Raw genomic sequence first — 25,372 nt, 5'->3', positions numbered from 1 at the left:
TTTTTTATGACGGCCGATAAAAACGACAGTGTTACCCCTTATGTTTTTTTTGATAAAAAACAACAGTGTTACCCCTTATGTTTTTTTTCATGACGGCCGATAAAAAACAACAGTGTTACCCCTTATGTTTTTTTTGATGACGGCCGATAAAAAACGACAGTGTTACCCCTTATGTTTTTTTTGATAAAAAACGACAGTGTTAGGAATTGATAGTCCGATCATAGACAATCGAACCAGAGAATCGGTGTCATCATGTTTTTTTTTGATGACGGCCGATAAAAAACGACACTGTTACCCCTTATGTTTTTTTTGATGACGGCCGATAAAAAACGACAGTGTTACCCCTTATATTTTTTTTGATAAAAAACGACAGTGTTACCCCTTATGTTTTTTTTGATGACGGCCGATAAAAAACGACAGTGTTACCCCTGATGTTTTTTTTTTATGACGGCCGATAAAAAACGACAGTGTTACCCCTTATGTTTTCTTTGATGACGGCCGATAAAAAACGACAGTGTTACCCCTTATGTTTTTTTTGATAAAAAACGACAGTGTTACCCCTTATGTTTTTTTTGATGACGGCCGATAAAAAACGGCAGTGTTACCCCTTATGTTTTTTTTGATAAAAAACGACAGTGTTACCCCTTATGTTTTTTTTGATGACGGCCGATAAAAAACGACAGTGTTACCCCTTATGTTTTTTTTATGACGGCCGATAAAAACGACAGTGTTACCCCTTATGTTTTTTTTGATAAAAAACGACAGTGTTACCCCTTATGTTTTTTTTGATGACGGCCGATAAAAACGACAGTGTTACCCCTTATGTTTTTTTTGATGACGGCCGATAAAAAACGACAGTGTTACCCCTTATGTTTTTTTTGATAAAAAACGACAGTGTTACCCCTTATGTTTTTTTTGATGACGGCCGATAAAAAACGACAGTGTTACCCCTTATGTTTTTTTTGATGACGGCCGATAAAAAACGACAGTGTTACCCCTCATGTTTTTTTGATGACGGCCGATAAAAAACGACAGTGTTACCCCTTATGTTTTTTTTGATAAAAAACGACTGTGTTACCCCTTATGTTTTTTTTGATGACGGCCGATAAAAAACGACAGTGTTACCCCTTATGTTTTTTTTTATGACGGCCGATAAAAAACGACAGTGTTACCCCTTATGTTTTTTTTGATGACGGCCGATAAAAAACGACAGTGTTACCCCTTATGTTTTTTTTGATGACGGCCGATAAAAAACGACAGTGTTACCCCTTATGTTTTTTTTTATGACGGCCGACAAAAAACGACAGTGTTACCCCTTATGTTTTTTTTGATAAAAAACGACAGTGTTACCCCTTATGTTTTTTTGATGACGGCCGATAAAAAAACGACAGTGTTACCCCTTATGTTTTTTTTGATGACGGCCGATAAAAAACGACAGTGTTACCCCTTATGTTTTTTTGATAAAAAACGACAGTGTTACCCCTTATGTTTTTTTGATGACGGCCGATAAAAAACGACAGTGTTACCCCTTATGTTTTTTTTGATGAAAAACGACAGTGTTACCCCTTATGTTTTTTTGGATGACGGCCGATAAAAAACGACAGTGTTACCCCTTATGTTTATTTTGATAGAAAACGACAGTGTTACCCCTTATGTTTTTTTTGATGACGGCCGATAAAAATGACAGTGTTACCCCTTATGTTTTTTTTATGACGGCCGATAAAAAACGACAGTGTTACCCCTTATGTTTTTTTTGATGACGGCCGATAAAAAACGACAGTGTTACCCCTTATGTTTATTTTGATAAAAAACAACAGTGTTACCCCTTATGTTTTTTTTGATGACGGCCGATAAAAAACGACAGTGTTACCCCTTATGTTTTTTTTTATGACGGCCGATAAAAAACGACAGTGTTACCCCTTATGTTTTTTTGATAAAAAACAACAGTGTTACCCCTTATGTTTTTTTTCATGACGGCCGATAAAAACAACAGTGTTACCCCTTATGTTTTTTTTGATGACGGCCGATAAAAAACGACAGTGTTACCCCTTATGTTTTTTTTGATAAAAAACGACAGTGTTAGGAATTGATAGTCCGATCATAGACAATCGAACCAGAGAATCGGTGTCATCATGTTTTTTTTGATGACGGCCGATAAAAAACGACACTGTTACCCCTTATGTTTTTTTTGATGACGGCCGATAAAAAACGACAGTGTTACCCCTTATATTTTTTTTGATAAAAAACGACAGTGTTACCCCTTATGTTTTTTTTGATGACGGCCGATAAAAAACGACAGTGTTACCCCTGATGTTTTTTTTTATGACGGCCGATAAAAAACGACAGTGTTACCCCTTATGTTTTTTTTGATGACGGCCGATAAAAAACGACAGTGTTACCCCTTATGTTTTTTTTGATAAAAAACGACAGTGTTACCCCTTATGTTTTTTTTGATGACGGCCGATAAAAAACGGCAGTGTTACCCCTTATGTTTTTTTTGATAAAAAACGACAGTGTTACCCCTTATGTTTTTTTTGATGACGGCCGATAAAAAACGACAGTGTTACCCCTTATGTTTTTTTTTATGACGGCCGATAAAAAACGACAGTGTTACCCCTTATGTTTTTTTGATAAAAACGACAGTGTTACCCCTTATGTTTTTTTTGATGACGGCCGATAAAAAACGACAGTGTTACCCCTTATGTTTTTTTTGATGACGGCCGATAAAAAACGACAGTGTTACCCCTTATGTTTTTTTTGATAAAAAACGACAGTGTTACCCCTTATGTTTTTTTTGATGACGGCCGATAAAAAACGACAGTGTTACCCCTTATGTTTTTTTTGATGACGGCCGATAAAAACGACAGTGTTACCCCTCATGTTTTTTTTGATGACGGCCGATAAAAACGACAGTGTTACCCCTTATGTTTTTTTTGATAAAAAACGACTGTGTTACCCCTTATGTTTTTTTTGATGACGGCCGATAAAAAACGACAGTGTTACCCCTTATGTTTTTTTTTATGACGGCCGATAAAAAACGACAGTGTTACCCCTTATGTTTTTTTGATGACGGCCGATAAAAAACGACAGTGTTACCCCTTATGTTTTTTTTGATGACGGCTGATAAAAAACGACAGTGTTGCCCCTTATTTTTTTTTTGATAAAAAAACGACAGTGTTACCCCTTATTTTTTTTTTGATAAAAAACGACAGTGTTAGGAATTTATAGACCGATCATAGACAATCGAACCAGAGAATCGGTGTCATCATGTTTTTTTTGATGACGGCCGATAAAAACGACAGTGTTACCCCTTATGTTTTTTTGATAAAAAACGACAGTGTTACCCCTTATGTTTTTTTTGATAAAAAACGACAGTGTTACCCCTTATGTTTTTTTTGATGACGGCCGATAAAAAACGACAGTGTTACCCCTTATGTTTTTTTTGATGACGGCCGATAAAAAACGACAGTGTTACCCCTTATGTTTTTTTTGATAAAAAACGACAGTGTTACCTCTTATGTTTTTTTTGATGAAGGCCGATAAAAAACTACAGTGTTACCCCTTATGTTTTTTTTGATAAAAAATGACAGTGTTACCCCTTATGTTTTTTTTGATAAAAAACGACAGTGTTACCCCTCATGTTTTTTTTGATGACGGCCGATAAAAAACGACAGTGTTAGCCCTTATGTTTTTTTTGATGACGGCCGATAAAAAACGACAGTGTTACCCCTTATGTTTTTTTTGATAAAAAACGACAGTGTTACCCCTTATGTTTTTTTTTATGACGGCCGATAAAAAACGACAGTGTTACCCCTTATGTTTTTTTTGATAAAAAACGACAGTGTTACCCCTTATGTTTTTTTGATGACGGCCGATAAAAAACGACAGTGTTACCCCTTATGTTTTTTTGATGACGGCCGATAAAAAACGACAGTGTTACCCCTTATGTTTTTTTTGATAAAAACGACAGTGTTACCCCTTATGTTTTTTTTGATGACGGCCGATAAAAAACGCCAGTGTTACCCCTTATGTTTTTTTTGATGACGGCCGATAAAAAACGACAGTGTTACCCCTCATGTTTTTTTTGATGACGGCCGATAAAAAACGACAGTGTTACGCCTTATGTTTTTTTTGATAAAAAACGACAGTGTTACCCCTTATGTTTTTTTTGATGACGGCCGATAAAAAACGACAGTGTTACCCCTTATGTTTTTTTTTATGACGGCCGATAAAAAACGACAGTGTTACCCTTATGTTTTTTTTGATGACGGCCGATAAAAAACGACAGTGTTACCCCTTATGTTTTTTTTGATAAAAAACAACAGTGTTAGGAATTGATAGACCGATCATAGACAATCGAACCAGAGAATCGGTGTCATCATGTTTTTTTTGATGACGGCCGATAAAAAACGACAGTGTTAGCCCTTATGTTTTTTTTGATGACGGCCGATAAAAAACGACAGTGTTACCCCTTATGTTTTTTTTTGATAAAAAACGACAGTGTTACCCATTATTTATTTTTTTATAAAAAACGACAGTGTTAGGAATTTATAGACCGATCATAGACAATCGAACCAGAGAATCGGGGTCATCATGTTTTTTTTGATGACGGCCGATAAAAAACGACAGTGTTACCCCTTATGTTTTTTTGATAAAAAACGACAGTGTTACCCCTTATGTTTTTTTTGATGATGGCCGACAAAAAACGACAGTGTTACCCCTTATGTTTTTTTTGATAAAAAACGACAGTGTTACCCCTTATGTTTTTTTTGATGACGGCCGATAAAAAACGACAGTGTTACCCCTTATGTTTTTTTTGATGACGGCCAATAAAAAACGACAGTGTTACCCCTTATATTTTTTTTGATAAAAAACAACAGTGTTACCCCTTATGTTTTTTTTGATGAAGGCCGATAAAAAACGACAGTGTTACCCTTATGTTTTTTTTGATAAAAAACGACAGTGTTACCCCTTATGTTTTTTTTGATGACGGCCGATAAAAAACGACAGTGTTACCCCTTATGTTTTTTTTGATGATGGCCGACAAAAAACGACAGTGTTACCCCTTATGTTTTTTTTGATAAAAAACGACAGTGTTACCCCTTATGTTTTTTTTGATGACGGCCGATAAAAAACGACAGTGTTACCCCTTATGTTTTTTTTGATGACGGCCGATAAAAAACGACAGTGTTACCCCTTATGTTTTTTTTGATAAAAAACGACAGTGTTAGGAATTGATAGACCGATCATAGACAATCGAACCAGAGAATCGGTGTCATCATGTTTTTTTTGATGACGGCCGATAAAAAACGACAGTGTTACCCCTTATGTTTTTTTTGATGACGGCCGATAAAAAACGACAGTGTTACCCCTTATGTTTTTTTTGATAAAAAACGACAGTGTTACCCATTATTTTTTTTTTTATAAAAAACGACAGTGTTAGGAATTTATAGACCGATCATAGACAATCGAACCAGAGAATCGGGGTCATCATGTTTTTTTTGATGACGGCCGATAAAAAACGACAGTGTTACCCCTTATGTTTTTTTGATAAAAAACGACAGTGTTACCCCTTATGTTTTTTTTGATGATGGCCGACAAAAAACGACAGTGTTACCCCTTATGTTTTTCTTGATAAAAAACGACAGTGTTACCCCTTATGTTTTTTTTGATGACGGCCGATAAAAAACGACAGTGTTACCCCTTATGTTTTTTTTGATGACGGCCGATAAAAAACGACAGTGTTACCCCTTATGTTTTTTTTGATAAAAAACAACAGTGTTACCCCTTATGTTTTTTTTGATGAAGGCCGATAAAAAACGACAGTGTTACCCCTTATGTTTTTTTTGATAAAAAACGACAGTGTTACCCCTTATGTTTTTTTTGATAAAAAACGACAGTGTTACCCCTTATGTTTTTTTTGATAAAAAACGACAGTGTTACCCCTTATGTTTTTTTTTCATGACGGCCGATAAAAAACGACAGTGTTAACCCTTATATTTTTTTTGATAAAAACGACAGTGTTACCCCTTATGTTTTTTTTGATGACGGCCGATAAAAAACGACAGTGTTACCCCTTATGTTTTTTTTGATAAAAAACGACAGTGTTACCCCTTATGTTTTTTTTGATGACGGCCGATAAAAAACGACAGTGTTTACCCTTATATTTTTTTTGATAAAAAACGACAGTGTTACCCCTTATGTTTTTTTGGATGACGGCCGATAAAAAAAGACAGTGTTACCCCTTATGTTTTTTTTGATGACGGCCGATAAAAAACGACAGTGTTACCCGTTATGTTTTTTTTGATGACGGCCGATAAAAAACGACAGTGTTACCCCTTATGTTTTTTTTGATGACGGCCGATAAAAAACGACAGTGTTACCCCTTATGTTTTTTTTGATAAAAAACGACAGTGTTACCCCTTATGTTTTTTTTGATGACGGCCGATAAAAAACGACAGTGTTTACCCTTATATTTTTTTTGATAAAAAACGACAGTGTTACCCCTTATGTTTTTTTGGATGACGGCCGATAAAAAAAGACAGTGTTACCCCTTATGTTTTTTTTGATGACGGCCGATAAAAAACGACAGTGTTACCCGTTATGTTTTTTTTGATGACGGCCGATAAAAAACGACAGTGTTACCCCTTATGTTTTTTTTGATGACGGCCGATAAAAAACGACAGTGTTACCCCTTATGTTTTTTTTGATAAAAAACGACAGTGTTACCCCTTATGTTTTTTTTGATAAAAAACGACAGTGTTACCCCTTATGTTTTTTTTGATAAAAAACGACAGTGTTACCCCTTATGTTTTTTTTGATGACGGCCGATAAAAAACGACAGTGTTACCCCTTATGTTTTTTTTGATGACGGCCGATAAAAAACGACAGTGTTACCCCTTATGTTTTTTTTGATAAAAAACGACAGTGTTACCCCTTATGTTTTTTTTTATGACGGCCGATAAAAAACGACAGTGTTAACCCTTATATTTTTTTTGATAAAAAACGACAGTGTTACCCCTTATGTTTTTTTTGATGACGGCCGATAAAAAACGACAGTGTTACCCCTTATGTTTTTTTTGATAAAAAACGACAGTGTTACCCCTTATGTTTTTTTTGATGACGGCCGATAAAAAACGACAGTGTTTACCCTTATATTTTTTTTGATAAAAAACGACAGTGTTACCCCTTATGTTTTTTTGGATGACGGCCGATAAAAAACGACAGTGTTACCCGTTATGTTTTTTTTGATGACGGCCGATAAAAACGACAGTGTTACCCCTTATGTTTTTTTGATGACGGCCGATAAAAAACGACAGTGTTACCCCTTATGTTTTTTTTGATAAAAAACGACAGTGTTACCCCTTATGTTTTTTTTGATGACGGCCGATAAAAAACGACAGTGTTACCCCTTATGTTTTTTTTGATGACGGCTGATAAAAAACGACAGTGTTTACCCTTATATTTTTTTGGATAAAAAACGACAGTGTTACCCCTTATGTTTTTTTTGATGACGGCCGATAAAAAAAGACAGTGTTACCCCTAATGTTTCTTTTGATGACGGCCGATAAAAAACGACAGTGTTACCCCTTATGTTTTTTTTGATAAAAAACGACAGTGTTACCCCTTATGTTTTTTTTGATGACGGCCGATAAAAAACGACAGAGTTACCCCTTATGTTTTTTTTGATAAAAAACGACAGTGTTACCCCGTATGTTTTTTTTGATGACGGCCGATAAAAAACGACAGTGTTACCCCTTATGTTTTTTCTTATGACGGCCTACAAAAAACGACAGTGTTACCCCTTATGTTTTTTTTTGATAAAAAACTACAGTGTTACCCCTTATGTTTTTTTTGATGACGGCCGATAAAAAACGACAGTGTTACCCCTTATGTTTTTTTTCATGACGACCAATAAAAAAACAACAGTGATACCCCTTATGTTTTTTTTCATGACGACCAATAAAAAACAACAGTGTTACCCCTTATGTTTTTTTCATGACAACCAAAGAAAAACAACAGTGTTACCCCTTACGTTTTTTTTCATGAGGACCAATAAAAAACAACAATGTTACCCCTTATGTTTTTTTCATGACAACCAGAGAAAAACAACAGTGTTACCCCTTATGTTTTTTTTCATGACGACCAATGAAAAACAACAGTGTTACCCCTTATGTTTTTTTTCATGACGACCAATAAAAAACAACAGTGTTACCCCTTATGTTTTTTTCATGACAACCAAAGAAAAACAACAGTGTTACCCCTTACGTTTTTTTTCATGACGACCAATAAAAAACAACAGTGTTACCCCTTATGTTTTTTTTCATGACGACCAATAAAAAACAACAGTGTTACCCCTTATGTATTTTTTCATGACGACCAATAAAAAACAACAGTGTTACCCCTTATGTTTTTTTCATGACAACCAAAGAAAAACAACAGTGTTACCCCTTATGTTTTTTTTCATGACGACCAATGAAAAACAACAGTGTTACCCATTATGTTTTTTTTCATGATGTCCAATAAAAAACAAAAGTGTTACCCCTTATGTTTTTTTCATGACAACCAAAGAAAAACAACAGTGTTACCCCTTACGTTTTTTTTCATGAGGACCAATAAAAAACAAAAGTGTTCCCCTTATGTTTTTTCATGACGGCAAATAAAAAACAACAGTGTTACCCCTTATGTTTTTTTCATGACGACCAATAAAAAAGCAACAGTGTTGCCCCTTATGTTTTATTTGATAAAAACGACAGTGTTACCCCCTAGGTTTTTTTTCATGACAACCAATAAAAAACGACCGTGTTACCCCTTATGTTTTTTTTCATGATGACGAATAAAAAAACGACAGTGTTACCCCCTTATGTTTTTTTTCATGACGACCGATAAAAACAACAGTGTTACCCCTCATGTTTTTTTCATGACAACCAAAGAAAAACAACAGTGTTACCCCTTACGTTTTTTTTCATGACGACCAATAAAAAACAACAGTGTTACCCCTTATGTTTTTTTTCATGACGACCAATAAAAAACAACAGTGTTACCCCTTATGTATTTTTTCATGACGACCAATAAAAAAGCAACAGTGTTACCCCTTATGTTTTATTTGATAAAAACGACAGTGTTACCCCTTATGTTTTTTTTCATGACAACCAATAAAAAACAACAGTGTTACCCCTTATGTTTTTTTTCATGATGACCAATAAACGACAACAGTGTTACCCCTTATGTTTTTTTTCATGACGAACAATAAAAAACCACGGTGTTACCCCTATGTTTTTTTCATGAGGACCAATAAAAAACAACAATGGTGCCCCTTATGTTTTTTTTCATGACGACCAATAAAAAACAACAGTGTTACCCCTAATGTTTTTTTCATGACAACCAAAGAAAAACAACAGTGTTACCCCTTATGTTTTTTTTCATGACGACCGATAAAAACAACAGTGTTACCCCTTATGTTTTTTTCATGACGACCAAAGAAGGAAACAGTGTTACCCCTTATGTTTTTTTTCATGACGACCAATAAAAAAACAACAGTGTTATTGGTCGTCATGTTTTTTTTCATGACGACCAATAAAAAACAACAGTGTTACCCCTTATGTTTTTTTCATGACAACCAAAGAAAAACAACAGTGTTACCCCTTACGTTTTTTTTCATGAGGACCAATAAAAAACAACAGTGTTACGCCTTATGTATTTTTTCATGACGACCAATAAAAAACAACAGTGTTACCCCTTATGTTTTTTTCATGACAACCAAAGAAAAACAACAGTGTTACCCCTTATGTTTTTTTTCATGACGACCAATGAAAAACAACAGTGTTACCCATTATGTTTTTTTTCATGACGTCCAATAAAAAACAACAATGTTACCTCTTATGTTTTTTTCATGACAACCAAAGAAAAACAACAGTGTTACCCCTTACGTTTTTTTTCATGAGGACCAATAAAAAACAACAGTGTTCCCCTTATGTTTTTTCATGACGGCAAATAAAAAACAACAGTGTTACCCCTTATGTTTTTTTCATGACGACCAATAAAAAAGCAACAGTGTTACCCCTTGTGTTTTATTTGATAAAAACGACAGTGTTACCCCTTATGTTTTTTTTCATGACAACCAATAAAAAACGACAGTGTTACCCCTTATGTTTTTTTTCATGATGACCAATAAAAAAACGACAGTGTTACCCCCTTATGTTTTTTTTCATGACGACCGATAAAAACAAGTGTTACCCCTTATGTTTTTTTCATGACGACCAAAGAAAAACGACAGTGTTACCCCTCATGTTTTTATTCATGACGACCAATAAAAAACAACAGTGTTACCCCTTATGTTATTTTTCATGACAACAAATAAAAAACAACAGTGTTAACCCTTATGTTTTTTTTCATGATGACCAATAAAAAAACGACAGTGTTACCCCCTTATGTTTTTTTTCATGACGACCGATAAAAACAACAGTGTTACCCCTTATGTTTTTTTCATGACGACCAAAGAAAAACAACAGTGTTACCCCTTATGTTTTTTTTCATGACGACCAATAAAAAAACAACAGTGTTACCCCTTATGTTTTTTTTCATGACGACCAATAAAAAACAACAATGTTACCCCTTACGTTTTTTTCATGACAACCAAAGAAATACAACAGTGTTACCCCTTACGTTTTTTTTCATGAGGACCAATAAAAAACAACAATGTTACCCCTTATAGTTTTTTTCATGACGACCAATAAAAAAACGACAGTGTTACCCCTTATGTTTTTTTTCATGACGACCAATAAAAAAACAACAATGTTACCCCTTTTTTTTTTTTTCATGACGACCAATAAAAAACAACAATGTTACCCCTTATGTTTTTTTCATGACGACCAATAAAAAACAACAGTGTTACCCCTTATGTTTTTTTCATGACAACCAAAGAAAAACAACAGTGTTACCCCTTATGTTTTTTTTCATGACAACCAATAAAAAACGACAGTGTTACCCTTTATGTTTTTTTTCATGATGACCAATAAAAAAACGACAGTGTTACCCCCTTATGTTTTTTTTCATGACGACCGATAAAAACAACAGTGTTACCCCTTATGCTTTTTTTCAAGACGACCAAAGAAAAATGACAGTGTTACCCCTTATGTTTTTATTCATGACGACCAATAAAAAACAACAGTGTTACCCCTTATGTTATTTTTCATGACAACCAATAAAAAACGACAGTGTTACCCCTTATGTTTTTTTCATGATGACCAATAAAAAAACGACAGTGTTATCCCCTTATGTTTGTTTTCATGACGACCGATAAAAACAACAGTGTTACCCCTTATGTTTTTTTCATGACGACCAAAGAAAAACAACAGTGTTACCCCTTATGTTTTTTTTCATGACGACCAATAAAAAACAACAGTGTTACCCCTTATGTTTTTTTTCATAACAACCAATAAAAAACGACAGTGTTACCCCTTATGTTTTATTTGATAAAAACGACAGTGTTACCCCTTATGGTTTTTTTCATGACTACCGATAAAAACAACAGTGTTACCCCTTATGTTATTTTTCATGGCAACCAATAAAAAACAACAGTGTTACCCCTTATGTTTTTTTTCACGATGACCAATAAAAAAACGACAGTGGTACCCCCTTATGTTTTTTTTCATGACGACCGATAAAAACAACAGTGTTACCCGTTATGTTTTTTTCATGACGACCAAAGAAAAACAACAGTGTTACCCCTTATGTTTTTTTTCATGACGACCAATTAAAAAACAACAGTGTTACCCCTTATGTTTTTTTTCATGACGACCGATAAAAACAACAGTGTTACCCCTTATGTTTTTTTTCATGACGACCAATAAAAAACAACAGTGTTACCCCTTATGTTTTTTTCATGACAACCAAAGAAAAACAACAGTGTTACCCCTTACGTTTTTTTTCATGAGGACCAATAAAAAACAACAATGTTACCCCTTATGTTTTTTTTCATGACGACCAATAAAAAACAACAGTGCTACCCCTTATGTTTTTTTCATGACAACCAAAGAAAAACAACAGTGTTACCCCTTATGTTTTTTTTCATGACGACCAATGAAAAACAACAGTGTTACCCCTTATGTTTTTTTTCATGACGACCAATAAAAAACAACAGTGTTACCCCTTATTTTTTTTTCATGACAACCAAAGAAAAACAACAGTGTTACCCCTTATGTTTTTTTTCATGACGACCAATGAAAAACAACAGTGTTACCCCTTATGTTTTTTTTCATGACGACCAATAAAAAACAACAGTGTTACCCCTTATGTTTTTTTCATGACGACCAATAAAAAACAACAGTGTTACCCCTTATGTTTTTTTCATGACAACCAAAGAAAAACAACAGTGTTACCCCTTATGTTTTTTTTCATGACAACCAATAAAAAACGACAGTGTTACCCCTTATGTTTTTTTTCATGATGACCAATAAAAAAACGACAGTGTTACCCCTTTATGTTTTTTTTCATGACGACCGATAAAAACAACAGTGTTACCCCTTATGTTATTTTTCATGACAACCAATAAAAAACGACAGTGTTACCCCTTATGTTTTTTTTCATGATGACCAATAAAAAAACGACAGTGTTACCCCCTTATGTTTGTTTTCATGACGACCGATAAAAACAACAGTGTTACCCCTTATGTTTTTTTCATGACGACCAAAGAAAAACAACAGTGTTACCCCTTATGTTTTTTTTCATGACAACCAATAAAAAACGACAGTGTTACCCCTTATGTTTTTTTTCATGATGACCAATAGAAAAACGACAGTGTTACCCCCTTATGTTTTTTTTCATGACGAACAATAAAAAACAACAGTGTTACCCCTTATGTTTTTTTTCATGATGACCAATAAAAAAAACGAGTGTTACCCCCTTATGTTTTTTTTCATGACGACCAATAAAAAACAACAGTGTTACCCCTTATGTTTTTTTTCATAACGACCAATAAAAAACAACAGTGTTACCCCTTATGTTTTTTTCATGACGACCAATAATAAAACAACAATGTTACCCCTTATGGTTTTTTTCGTGATCGTTGACTTTATAATTCGCATGAAATAGAAATAAGAGTCTTCCAACAGATGACATCAACCAGACTTGAACCCCGGTCTCCAGGGGGTTAGCTCACAGCACTCTCCACTTACAAATGAGATTTTGAAAATAATTTTGTCTGAGGTTATGACATGTGCAATAGACATGATAGCATTACGTTTAAAATTAAAGATATTGTGTTTTCCACAGAAATTGAGCAGCGGTCTCCAGTGGGTTAGGCAGAGTGCACTCCACTGCACCACTGAGGCGATGACAATACATAATAATCAATCATCAATAAAGAGGAAATGCATGACATTAAAATGTATTTCTATTATTTCCCTTGTTTTTTTTCATGACGACCAAAAAACGACAGTGTTACCCCTTATATTTTATTTGACAAAGACAACAGTGTTACCCCTTATGTTTTTTTTCATGACGACCAATAAAAAAACAACAGTGTTAACCCTTATGTTTTTTTCATGACGACCAATAAAAAAGCAACAGGGGTTGCTTTTTTATTATTTTATTATTTTTCATGACGAGTCGACCAAAGAAAAACGACAGTGTCACCACTCATGTTTTATTTGATAAAAACGACAGTGTTACCCCTTATGTTTTTTTTCATGACAACCAATAAAAAACGACAGTGTTACCCCTTATGTTTTCTTCATGACGACCAATAGAAAACAACAGTGTTGACCCTTATGTTTTTTCATGACGACAAATAAAAAACAACAGTGTTACCCCTTATGTTTTTTTCATGACGACCAATAAAAAAACAACAGTGTTACCCCTTATGGTTTTTTTCATGACTACCAAAGAAAAACAACCGTGTCACCCCTCATGTTTCATTTGATAAAAACGACAGTGTTACCCCCTATGTTTTAATGGATAAATATCGACAGTGTTACCCCTTATGTTTTTTTCATGATGACCAATAAAAACAACCGTGTTACCCCTTATGGTTTTTTTCATGACGACCAAAGAAAAACGACAGTGTCACCCCTCATGTTTCATTCGATAAAAACGACAGTGTTACCCCCTATGTTTTAATGGATAAATATCGACAGTGTTACCCCTTATGTTTTTTTTCATGACGACCAATAAAAAACAAGTTTGTTTTTTATGACGACCAATATAAAAACAACAGTGTTACCCCTTATGTTTTTTTCATGACGACCAAAGAAAAACGACAGTGTCACCCCTCATGTTTCATTCGATAAAAACGACAGTGTTACCCCCTATGTTTTAATGGATAAATATCGACAGTGTTACCCTTAATGTTTTTTTTCATGACGACCAATAAAAAACAACAGTGGTACCCCTTATGTTTTTTTTCATGACGACCAATAAAAAACAACAGTGTTTGAGTCCTTGAGTTTATTGTTTACACGGGAGGGACTGTTTTTCTGTTTGGTTAATAACGACTCAGCGGGTTCACTGAATGTTCTCTGTGTTCAGCATCGGATCAATTTACACTTTAAGTTTGGGGGTTCAGTGAATAAAAAGCCCAATAGAGGCTTCGTCTACGTCTCATCTTCATAATTTTTTTTTTTTTTCACCCTGAGCAAGTTTGAATTCTGATCATAGAAAATTTAGAGAAAGGACCAGTGTTAGAAACGTAAACCAGGAAACAAGGAGAATCCTTGAGAAAGAAAGCGAGTCCTGAAACACCAAAATGTGGTCAGTCTCTTATTTATTTTTTCACAATTTAGCGAACTTTGTACGAAAATAAAGCGTTAATTTCTCCAACACACGCCAACCCTTTGGTGTATAAGCTACATAGGCCTATAGTGTTTGTTAAACACACGTTGGATTAATTTCATGATTTCACTTTGTTCAGTGTACAATGATTTCAACAACAACATTTTTTCCTGACTTTTTTGTATTCTTATTAAAAATAAATCCTGTTTCCTTGAATCGAAGACCGTTAGAGGAACTGGGAGCTGAGTCCCATTGAACGGCCAAGGATCCCGCCCGGATGAGCCCCTTCCCACCTGCAGGACTTCATTTTTGAGTTTCGTCCTCCTCGACCCCTCCGTCCATCAACATCGTGTCTTCTTTCGATCCCCGTTTATCCATATCCAAAGCCGAAACTCATTGCAAACAATTTTGCATCCGTCCGAGGAAATACAACACCAGCAACTCTCACGACCAGCGGCGGTGGTCGTGAAATATTCACTTGAATATATCTGCCAACTATTAATAAACTATTATCATTACGAAATAAATCAACAAAAATACACAGCGTTTATCCTCGATTAATTGTGTGACATGCTTGTCACTGCCAGCAACCATTTAAATGCGTATGAACGTCAATGATTTGGGCTAGGCTAGTTATTGGTCATTCGAAATAAAGCCCTCCTCCAAACAGGGGCGCCGGCCACGTTGAAGTCAATAAGCTCGCTAATTTTTTAAATAGTAACTCCAGCCATATCTTCACTACTGATCCCCCTGTCCGTGGAGAACCAGAGCAGCAGGTGGTGGCCTGGAGGTAGAGGCAGCGAGGGCGTTCACCCCAACCAAAGACTCGGAGACCTCCCACTAATGCTTGTGACTTCAGAGGATAAAGTGTCTGGCTGCAGTGGAAGGGTTCCCTGGGAGTCTAAAGGTCCTAAGGTAGGTTAGGTTAACCGACCGTCAGCACGTAGGAACGCTTTCACCGGCCGCCTGTCCGAGAGCCGAAGACACCGAAGCGACCGGCCTCTGGGCGCTGGAGGGGTTTCAGATATAGATCAACATACCTCTGCCTCCATGTCTTGAAGGGAGATTCATTTCTTTGTTCTTTTATTCACATTCAGACGATTCCTGAGGTTAGTGTTATGTGACCCTCTCCCCCCCAGGGGGATGTGACCCTCTCCCCTCCCCCCAGGGGGATGAGACCCCCCTCCCCTCCCCCCAGGGGGATGTGGTCCTCTCCCCTCCCGCCCGGGGGAATGTGACCCTCTCCCCTCCCCCCAGGGGGATGTGACCCCCCCTCCCCTCCCCCCCGGAGGAATGTGACCCTCTCCCCTCCCCCCAGGGGGATGAGACCCCCCTCCCCTCCCCCCAGGGGGATGTGGCCCTCTCCTCTCCCCTCCCCCCAGGGGGATGTGACCCCCCCTCCCCCCAGGGGGAATGTGACCCTCTCCCCAGGGGGATGTGACCCCCCCTCCCCTCCCCCCGGGGGAATGTGACCCCCTCTCCCCCCCCCCCAGGGGGATATGACCCTCGCCCCCATGTGGATGTGACCCCCCGGGGGGATGTGACCCTCTCCCCCCAGGGGGGTGTGACACTCCCCCCCGGGGGATGTGACCCTCTCCCCACAGGGGGATGTGACCCTCGCCCCCTCCCCCAGGGGGATGTGACCCTCCCCCCCCCCCAGGGAGATGTGACCCTCTCCCTCTCCCCCCCCGGGGGATGTGACCCTCTCCCCCTCCCCCAGGGGGATGTGACCCTCGCCCCCTCCCCCAGGCGGATGTGACTGATCTTCTGGGTGGGACTGATCCCACCCGTCATGTGATCCTGACTGAAACACACAACAGTTAAAATACTGAGATGAAGGAACTTGCTTTTTGCTCGACCAAGGTGACTTTATTATAATTTCCCTTCAAAGCACACACTATGCCACTGATTCAGTTTACAAAAAGGAAAGACTGACAGAAACATAGCACATGTCAATCATGGCATATATTTGACAAAATCAATTTCAAATAAAAGTGCAGTTAGTTAACAAAACATCACATTACAGTCCTAAAAACCAAGCTGTTAGGAGCCTTGGGGCTTCACGTGCAAACGGAGGCAAACTCATCGCTACACAGGAGCAGGGGGCACTCTTCACCATGCCCACCGCTCGCCATCCGTACTCATCGAGCAGCTCTCTGCCGCTGGATCCGATGTCCAAAGAAAACCGCATTTGGGAAACGACTCCTGGGCAGTCAGGCAGGCAGGTGTGGAACGGTGGAGTTGTTGCCACAGTCGATGTACTCGTAGATGTTCATGGACAGCTGCTCGTTGTGAGACAGGTATGACACCTGCATCGTAATCCTGTGGAGGAAACAAACGCCTCAGCTTCAAGGGTACAGAGCTGAACTCTAGGAGACTGTAAAGAGCTGAACTATGAGACTGTAAAGAACTGAACTATGAGACTGTAAAGAGCTGAACTATGAGACTGTAAAGAGCTGAACTATGAGACTGTAAAGAGCTGAACTATGAGACTGTAAAGAGCTGAACTCTATGAGACTGTAAAGAGCTGAACTATGAGACTGTAAAGAACTGAACTATGAGACTGTAAAGAGCTGAACTATGAGACTGTAAAGAGCTGAACTATGAGACTGTAAAAAGCTGAACTATGAGACTGTAAAGAGCTGAACTATGAGACTGTAAAGAACTGAACTATGAGACTGTAAAGAGCTGAACTATGAGACTGTAAAGAACTGAACTATGAGACTGTAAAGAGCTGAACTATGAGACTGTAAAGAGCTGAACTATGAGACTGTAAAGAGCTGAACTATGAGACTGTAAAGAGCTGAACTATGAGACTGTAAAGAGCTGAACTATGAGACTGTAAAGAGCTGAACTATGAGACTGTAAAGAGCTGAACTATGAGACTGTAAAGAGCTGAACTTTAGGAGACTGTAAAGAGCAGAACTATGAGACTGTAAAGAGCTGAACCATGAGACTGTAAAGAGCTGAACTCTATGAGACTGTAAAGAGCTGAACTATGAGACTTTAAAGAGCTGAACCATGAGACTGTAAAGAGCTGAACTCTATGAGACTGTAAAGAGCTGAACTTTAGGAGACTGTAAAGAGCAGAACTATGAGAGAGCAGAACTATGAGAATAACGAGCTGAACTCTATGAGACTGTAACGAGCTGAACTCTAGTAGACGTAAAGAGCTGAAATATGAGACTGTAACGAGCTGAACTCTATGAGACTAACGAGCTGAACTCAATGAGACAGTAAACTGCATCTGGAGCCGTTCAAATCTCAGCTCTGATGACTCGTCAATTATTCTTATTTTGTGGCCAGTCGTTGGGCTCCAGGGGCAAAGTTCAGAAGAACTCCAACACGAAGCATGAGCTGCACACGTTGTGGAGAGGGAAGAAACAGAAACCTACTGCAGCTCCAGGAACAGAGTGTGGAGGGGGATGGCTTTCGATTGGCAGTAGGTTCTGGAAACGCCAAACAAAGGCAGAGTTAGTACATGGAGTCTGCACATTCAGAGTCAGGATGGATTGCTTTGGATATCGTGATCCTTCATTACATTCACCTGGCATACCGTCATATGGCATCCAACCGTATTACTTATTAAATCTGTCATTTTCTTTAAGGACAACAAATAGGGCTGATAAAATCACTCTACAGACATTCTTTACAATGGGGGACACACATTTTACGCATTGCAGAATCTGATCCCACAGGAACAATGCTGGTGTTTGAAGCCTGAGGTTCATGAACCAAGGGCTTCAAAACCCAGCTTGGTCCCTTTAAAGCGCTCTATTAACATGGGAGTGGGTGTTGGTCCCTTTAGAGCGCTCTGTTAACACGGGAGTGGGTGTTGGTCCCTTTAAAGCGCTCTGTTAACATGGGAGTGGGTGTTGGTCCCTTTAAAGCGCTCTGTTAACATGGGAGTGGGTGTTGGTCCCTTTAGAGCGCTCTGTTAACATGGGAGTGGGTGTTGGTCCCTTTAAAGCGCTCTGTTAACATGGGAGTGGGTGTTGGTCCCTTTAAAGCGCTCTGTTAACATGGGAGTGGGTGTTGGTCCCTTTAAAGCGCTCTGTTAACATGGGAGTGGGTGTTGGTCCCTTTAAAGCGCTCTGTTAACATGGGAGTGGGTGTTGGTCCCTTTAAAGCGCTCTGTTAACATGGGAGTGGGTGTTGGTCCCTTTAAAGCGCTCTGTTAACATGGGAGTGGGTGTTGGTCCCTTTAGAGCGCTCTGTTAACACGGGAGTGGGTGTTGGTCCCTTTAAAGCGCTCTGTTAACATGGGAGAGGGTGTTGGTTCCTTTAAAGCGCTCTGTTAACATGGGAGTGGGTGTTGGTCCCTTTAAAGCGCTCTGTTAACATGGGAGTGGGTGTTGGTCCCTTTAAAGCGCTCTGTTAACACGGGAGTGGGTGTTGGTCCCTTTAAAGCGCTCTGTTAACACAGGAGTGGGTGTTGGTCCCTTTAAAGCGCTCTGTTAACACGGGAGTGGGTGTTGGTCCCTTTAAAGCGCTCTATTAACATGGGAGTGGGTGTTGGTCCCTTTAAAGCGCTCTGTTAACATGGGAGTGGGTGTTGGTCCCTTTAAAGCGCTCTGTTAACATGGGAGTGGGTGTTGGTTCCTTTAAAGCGCTCTGTTAACACGGGAGTGGGTGTTGGTCCCTTTAAAGCGCTCTGTTAACATGGGAGTGGGTGTTGGTCCCTTTAGAGCGCTCTGTTAACATGGGAGTGGGTGTTGGTCCCTTTAAAGCGCTCTGTTAACATGGGAGTGGGTGTTGGTCCCTTTAAAGCGCTCTGTTAACATGGGAGTGGGTGTTGGTCCCTTTAAAGCGCTCTGTTAACATGGGAGTGGGTGTTGGTCCCTTTAAAGCGCTCTGTTAACATGGGAGTGGGTGTTGGTCCCTTTAAAGCGCTCTGTTAACATGGGAGTGGGTGTTGGTCCCTTTAAAGCGCTCTGTTAACATGGGAGTGGGTGTTGGTCCCTTTAGAGCGCTCTGTTAACATGGGAGTGGGTGTTGGTCCCTTTAAAGCGCTCTGTTAACATGGGAGTGGGTGTTGGTCCCTTTAGAGCGCTCTGTTAACACGGGAGTGGGTGTTGGTCCCTTTAAAGCGCTCTGTTAACACGGGAGTGGGTGTTGGTCCCTTTAAAGCGCTCTGTTAACACGGGAGTGGGTGTTGGTCCCTTTAGAGCGCTCTGTTAACACGGGAGTGGGTGTTGGTCCCTTTAAAGCGCTCTGTTAACATGGGAGTGGGTGTTGGTCCCTTTAAAGCGCTCTGTTAACATGGGAGTGGGTGTTGGTCCCTTTAAAGCGCTCCGTTAACACAGGAGTGGGTGTTGGTCCCTTTAAAGCGCTCTGTTAACATGGGAGTGGTGTTGGTCCCTTTAAAGCGCTCTGTTAACATGGGAGTGGGTGTCAACCCGTCCTTACTTCAGGCCCTCTTCTGTGATGGACAGGACCAGCTTCATGTTGTACTGCAGGGACAGAGAGACAGTCCAGTTACCCTCGAGGACAGACAGGCGGACGGGAATCCATCGCCTCCAGCCCCACTCACCAAGAACTGTGAGCGGGCGGCCAGGCGGGTCACGTTGTACTGCTTGGACTTCCCCATGATGGTCTTCCAGATCAGGCCCTGAATGTCCAGCTCCACGATTTGAACGGGAAAGAAGTTCTCATTGGTGATGTTGATGAGGTTCTGCAAGAGGAGGAGTCAACCGGGTCCTTAAAGTGGCTTCTGGAACAATCACATGATTCTACACAACTTTTTTTGTAGAAGTAATAATTGTATCTTTCTCCGCTTCAGTTACTTTGAAATTACATGTTCTTGTGAATACAAGCTTTGAGAACTCGCTTCCGGTCCTCCTGACTGTCCCTTTGACACCCTAATCACCCACTCTGCAGCTATCACACACATTTCCGTATTGCAGAATCTGATCTCACACTGCGTGTGCTGATGTCACCAGCCGTTCTCCCAGAGCAGACAAATCCAAAACACCGGACTAACCGTCTGTACTGTTAGCATAGCATCCTAGTAGCACCCTGACGGTCTGTACTGTTAGCATAGCATCCTAGTAGCACCCTGACAGACTATACTATTAGCATAGCATCCTAGTAGCACCCTGACGGTCTGTACTGTTAGCATAGCATCCTAGTAGTACCCTGACAGACTGTTCTGTTAGCATAGCATCCTAGTAGCACCCTGACAGACTGTACTGTTAGCATATCCGCCTAGTAGCACCCTGACGGTCTGTACTGTTAGCATAGCATCCTAGTAGCACCCTGACGGTCTGTACAGTTAGCATAGCATCCTAGTAGCACCCTGACAGACTGTTCTGTTAGCATAGAATCCTAGTAGCACCCTGACGGTCTGTACTGTTAGCATAGCATCCTAGTAGCACCCTGACGGTCTGTACTGTTAGCATAGCATCCTAGTAGCACCCTGACAGACTGCACTGTTAGCATAGCATCCTAGTATCACCCTGACGGTCTGTACTGTTAGCATAGCATCCTAGTAGCACCCTGACAGACTGTACTGTTAGCATAGCATCCTAGTAGCACCCTGACAGTCTGTACTGCTAGCATAGCATCCTAGTAGCACCCTGACAGACTGTTCTGTTAGTATAGCATCCTAGTAGCACCCTGACGGTCTGTACTGTTAGCATAGCATCCTAGTAGCACCCTGACAGACTGTTCTGTTAGCATAGCATCCTAGTAGCACCCTGACAGTCTGTACTGTTAGCATAGCATCCTAGTAGCACCCTGTCAGACTGTTCTGTTAGCATAGCATCCTAGTAGCACCCTGACGGTCTGTACTGTTAGCATAGCATCCTAGTAGCACTCTGACAGTCTGTACTGTTAGCATAGCATCCTAGTAGCACCCTGACAGACTGTACTGTTAGCATAGCATCCTTGTAGCACCCTGACGGTCTGTACATCAGGAGGTACTGACCGTGACCTCCGACCTGACGGTCTGTACATCAGGAGGTACTGACCGTGACCTCCGACCTGACGGTCTGTACATCAGGGGGTACTGACCGTGACCTCCGACCTGACGGTCTGTACATCAGGGGGTACTGACCGTGACCTCCGACCTGACGGTCTGTACATCAGGGGGTACTGACCGTGACCTCCGACCTGACGGTCTGTACATTAGGGGGTACTGACCGTGACCTCCGACCTGACGGTCTGTACATTAGGGGGTACTGACCGTGACCTCCAGGCTGACGGCCTCAGGGGTGAAGTAGACGGTGACCAACTGGACGTACACGGGGACCAGGACCACGGCCCGCGGGAACAGGAAGTAGAGGATGAGGCAGCAGATCACCAGGCACAGCCCCATGGAGAGGCACATGTACAGCTTCCTGAACCCGGAGCACAAGGTACCAGATGGGGACGTCAACAGACCGCTGGGCCCTCCCCAGGGGCCCCTCTCTCTCTCTCTCCTCTCTCTCTCTCCGTGCTCGGTCGTCTCCTTCTTCCGACTCTCTCTCCTCCTCTCTCTCTCCTCTCTCTCTCTCTCTCTCCTCTGCTTCTCTCCTCTCTCCTCTCTCTCCTCTCTCTCTCATCTCTGCTCTGCTCTCTCTCTCTCTCTCTCTCTCCTCTCTCTTCTCTCTCTCCTCTCTCCTCTCTCTCTCTCTCTCTCTCTCTCTCTCCTCTCTCTTCTCTCTCATTCCTCCCTCTCTCTCTCTCGTCCTCCCCCCCCCTCCCCCAGGGGGATATGACCATCTCCCCCCCAGTTGGGTTATATAATATCCCCCACAGTCTATATATATAATATATAATATATATATATATATATATATATATTTAGTATAGTATATATATATATAGTTAGTTATATGTATGTGTGTGTGTGTGTGTGTGTGTGTGTGTGTGTGTATATATACAGCAGTTCGGCAAATATTGTGACACATTTCAACACGTAAACAAAAATTATATAGACAAAAGAAAATTGTGTCCCAATACCTGCAGAACTCCTTCCGTAACCACAGTGGCGCTGCATTAATATATAAATATGAGAGAGGGATAGCGCACGCGAGAGAGAGAGCCCTAAACTAAATTTAAAACGATGCATTCAATATGATCACAAGACTCTGATCCACTGATGGGATGTGAAATGTACCCAAACACAGAGGGACACATGAGACGCCCCGCCCACACAAAAAACACCCCCCCTGCAGGCGTTCAACGAACCCACAGAAAGCAAGATCACAATAACTCTTTAACAAAGGCCCTGGAGAGACTGGAGGGAGATGAGCTCACGTGCGTTGGGGCTTCAGCCTGACGTCGTTACACGGTATCACTGCCACCAACATGTCCTCCTGGCCTGTGAAGGAGAAGAGCGCCAGGCCCTGGGTTAGGCCGACAGACCCGAGGCTCCGGCGACCTCAGGGCTGCAGAACACAGGAGGCTACAGGGAACTCGTACTCTCCCTAGAGTAGGATCACTTCCTCCTCACACCAGACCAGCTGGGATCACTCAAACCTTCAACCCACATGACAGCCCGGCCTTCCGGTCTCAAACCATCCTTTGATGTTTCGGTGAACGACTTTAGAATCTGCGTAATCTGTGTAATAATAACCCTATATTTGGTATTTATTAGAAGATTGATTTGTAGAATTATAAGTTATCTATGATTGTACTCTATTGTGCAACATGTACAGAATAAAGTGAAAGCATTCTCTAATGACCAACACCCCGCTGTAGGCCTCACTGGTTCTCTCTTCCTCATTCTAGATCAGTGGTTCTCTCTCTGTACCTCGTACCCCAACAGAAAATATTTGTCTCCTCAAGTACCACCATTATGACAGATGTTATAAAATATATCAACATACAGTAGTGTAGGCCTGCGGCCCTATTTAGCCACGCACATCGCATGCAGGAGGCACATTTAGTCTTAAAAATAATATTATTTACTGTTAGCTGTTGTCAGCTGTACAAAGTTGTAGCACTAGAACAGGGACACGGAAACGCATACACATACACACAGTAAGTGAGAGCATGATCTCATGGTGAATGTATTTCCATTCATACTAGTATTTTGATGGCAATGTTTACAATCTAACGTTATGTTTTTTTTTCTAATTCCTCTGCGTACCACTGGATGGCGCATCGGAGACCACCGGTGGTACGCGTACCATAGTTTGAGAACCACTGTTCTAGATGCATGTCGTCTCCTCACCTCTGGGGATGCGGCCGGTGCCGCGGCAGGTGGGGCAGGTGTCGCCGGTGCAGCCGCCGCTGACGTACTGCCGTGCGGCCGTACTGCCGTACTGCCGTACGGACGGCGTGGACAGAAGGCTGTTCTCCATGGGTCCCTTGGGCTCCTTCCACTTTAGCGGGGCGTAGATGCCGCCGCCGGGGTGACCTGGAAGAACCATCAGTGCTAACAACAGCATCAATATCATAAACATAAGCATCTAAAGAGTTGATTTATTGACACACAAAGCGTGGTGCTTGTAATAATAATAATAATAATAGATTCAATTTATATAGCGCTTTTCACACACTCAAAGCGCTTTACATAGGGGCACAAAAATAGATAAACAAGAAAAAAAGTTTGAGTTGATGGGGCTAGGGATAGTGAGTGATCTAGGGGTAGGCAGAGGAGAAGAGATGATTCTTGAGGCAGGACTGGAAGATGGTGAGGGACTCAGAGTCACGAATACGTTGAATATGTTGTTGTTTGTAGGCCCGCCCCTTGCAGTATTCTGATTGTGTTGCTGATGTCGAACGGCTGTACCGCTCACCGCCAGAGGGGCGCTAAGAGGGCCGAGAGGATTTTATGGAGATAACAACTTTGAGATTCAATTCACAAATGCGCATCTGTTATCGTTTCCTCTTCAAATGATAGGCTAGTTGACAAACTGCGACTGAGCATCTGACAGCTTTTAAAACAAACTATAAACCAAATCAACCCATCAAATGCTCTTTCTCCCTCCACGTCTCTGTTCGCCTTTAGTTTAAAGTGGTGAAGACATGATATTAGGGGGCCTTAAGAGTTTAACAAACGGTATGATTACATGACTAAAGGGCCAACCATCAAGAACCACCACTGTACAAGTTTTACACCTTCGGCCCAAAACAACAAACCAGGATTCTTCAGTCGCTAAAGGAGTCTTATGGATTTAAACCCATTTCACTTTGAGTGGAACTAAACCAAAGCACAACAGTGAAACATGTCATATGTGTCAGAAGGGATTCAGTCCACATCTCGGCGGGTTTCTTACCTTCCAGCTGCTAAACGACTCGCAGAGAGACGTCTCGTCGATATGACATTTGGACTCATGGGGGGTGATCGCTGATCATAGACCGTCCCCGCCCCTATCGAGAGAAACATCCACTTCCTACTTCAGACAGGCACGCTTCAGTTCACCAGACCGATCCCTGATCAGTTAGACCTGAGTCAGATCGCCACACCTCAGTTCAGCAGACTGGCGTAGGGTCAGCTGCCCGAGGAGGTGTAGCATCACGTTTATCAGCCGCTGCGGTTCCTCGGATCTTCACACCTTAAGAAGTGGACCTGCGCAGTGATGCTACTCGAAGGGCTTTAACTTTGAGTGTTCTCCGCTAGTGGACAACGAGAGTGGAAAAACAAAGATCTAGAAGCGTGTTGTGCAAATAG

At 40.6% G+C, this 25,372-nt stretch overlaps 1 protein-coding gene across 2 annotated transcripts; it reads right to left on the bottom strand.

Moving 5' to 3' along the window:
• Window positions 1-16,600: 16,600 nt before the first annotated feature.
• tmem106a (transmembrane protein 106A) lies at window positions 16,601-25,076 on the bottom strand. 2 transcript variants are annotated; one of them, XM_056576792.1, is made up of 8 exons: window positions 24,978-25,076; window positions 23,930-24,133; window positions 23,011-23,074; window positions 21,956-22,109; window positions 20,303-20,443; window positions 20,179-20,222; window positions 18,165-18,218; window positions 16,601-17,091 (listed from the first exon to the last, which is right to left on the bottom strand). In XM_056576792.1, the coding sequence occupies exons 2-8, from the start codon at window positions 24,126-24,128 to the stop codon at window positions 16,983-16,985; spliced, it is 765 nt and encodes a 254-aa protein (XP_056432767.1). In that variant the 5' UTR covers window positions 24,129-24,133; window positions 24,978-25,076; the 3' UTR covers window positions 16,601-16,982. The 2 variants fall into 2 exon arrangements, with proteins under 2 accessions (XP_056432767.1, XP_056432768.1); XM_056576793.1 differs by having other exon boundaries at window positions 16,602-17,091; window positions 23,930-24,115; window positions 24,978-25,056.
• Window positions 25,077-25,372: the final 296 nt, after the last annotated feature.

This window comes from Gadus chalcogrammus, chromosome 18 (assembly GCF_026213295.1).
Source record: "Gadus chalcogrammus isolate NIFS_2021 chromosome 18, NIFS_Gcha_1.0, whole genome shotgun sequence".
Lineage (NCBI taxonomy): Eukaryota > Metazoa > Chordata > Actinopteri > Gadiformes > Gadidae > Gadus > Gadus chalcogrammus.
Note: the sequence above shows the minus strand (reverse complement) of the source record. Positions and strands in the feature narration are given on the sequence as shown.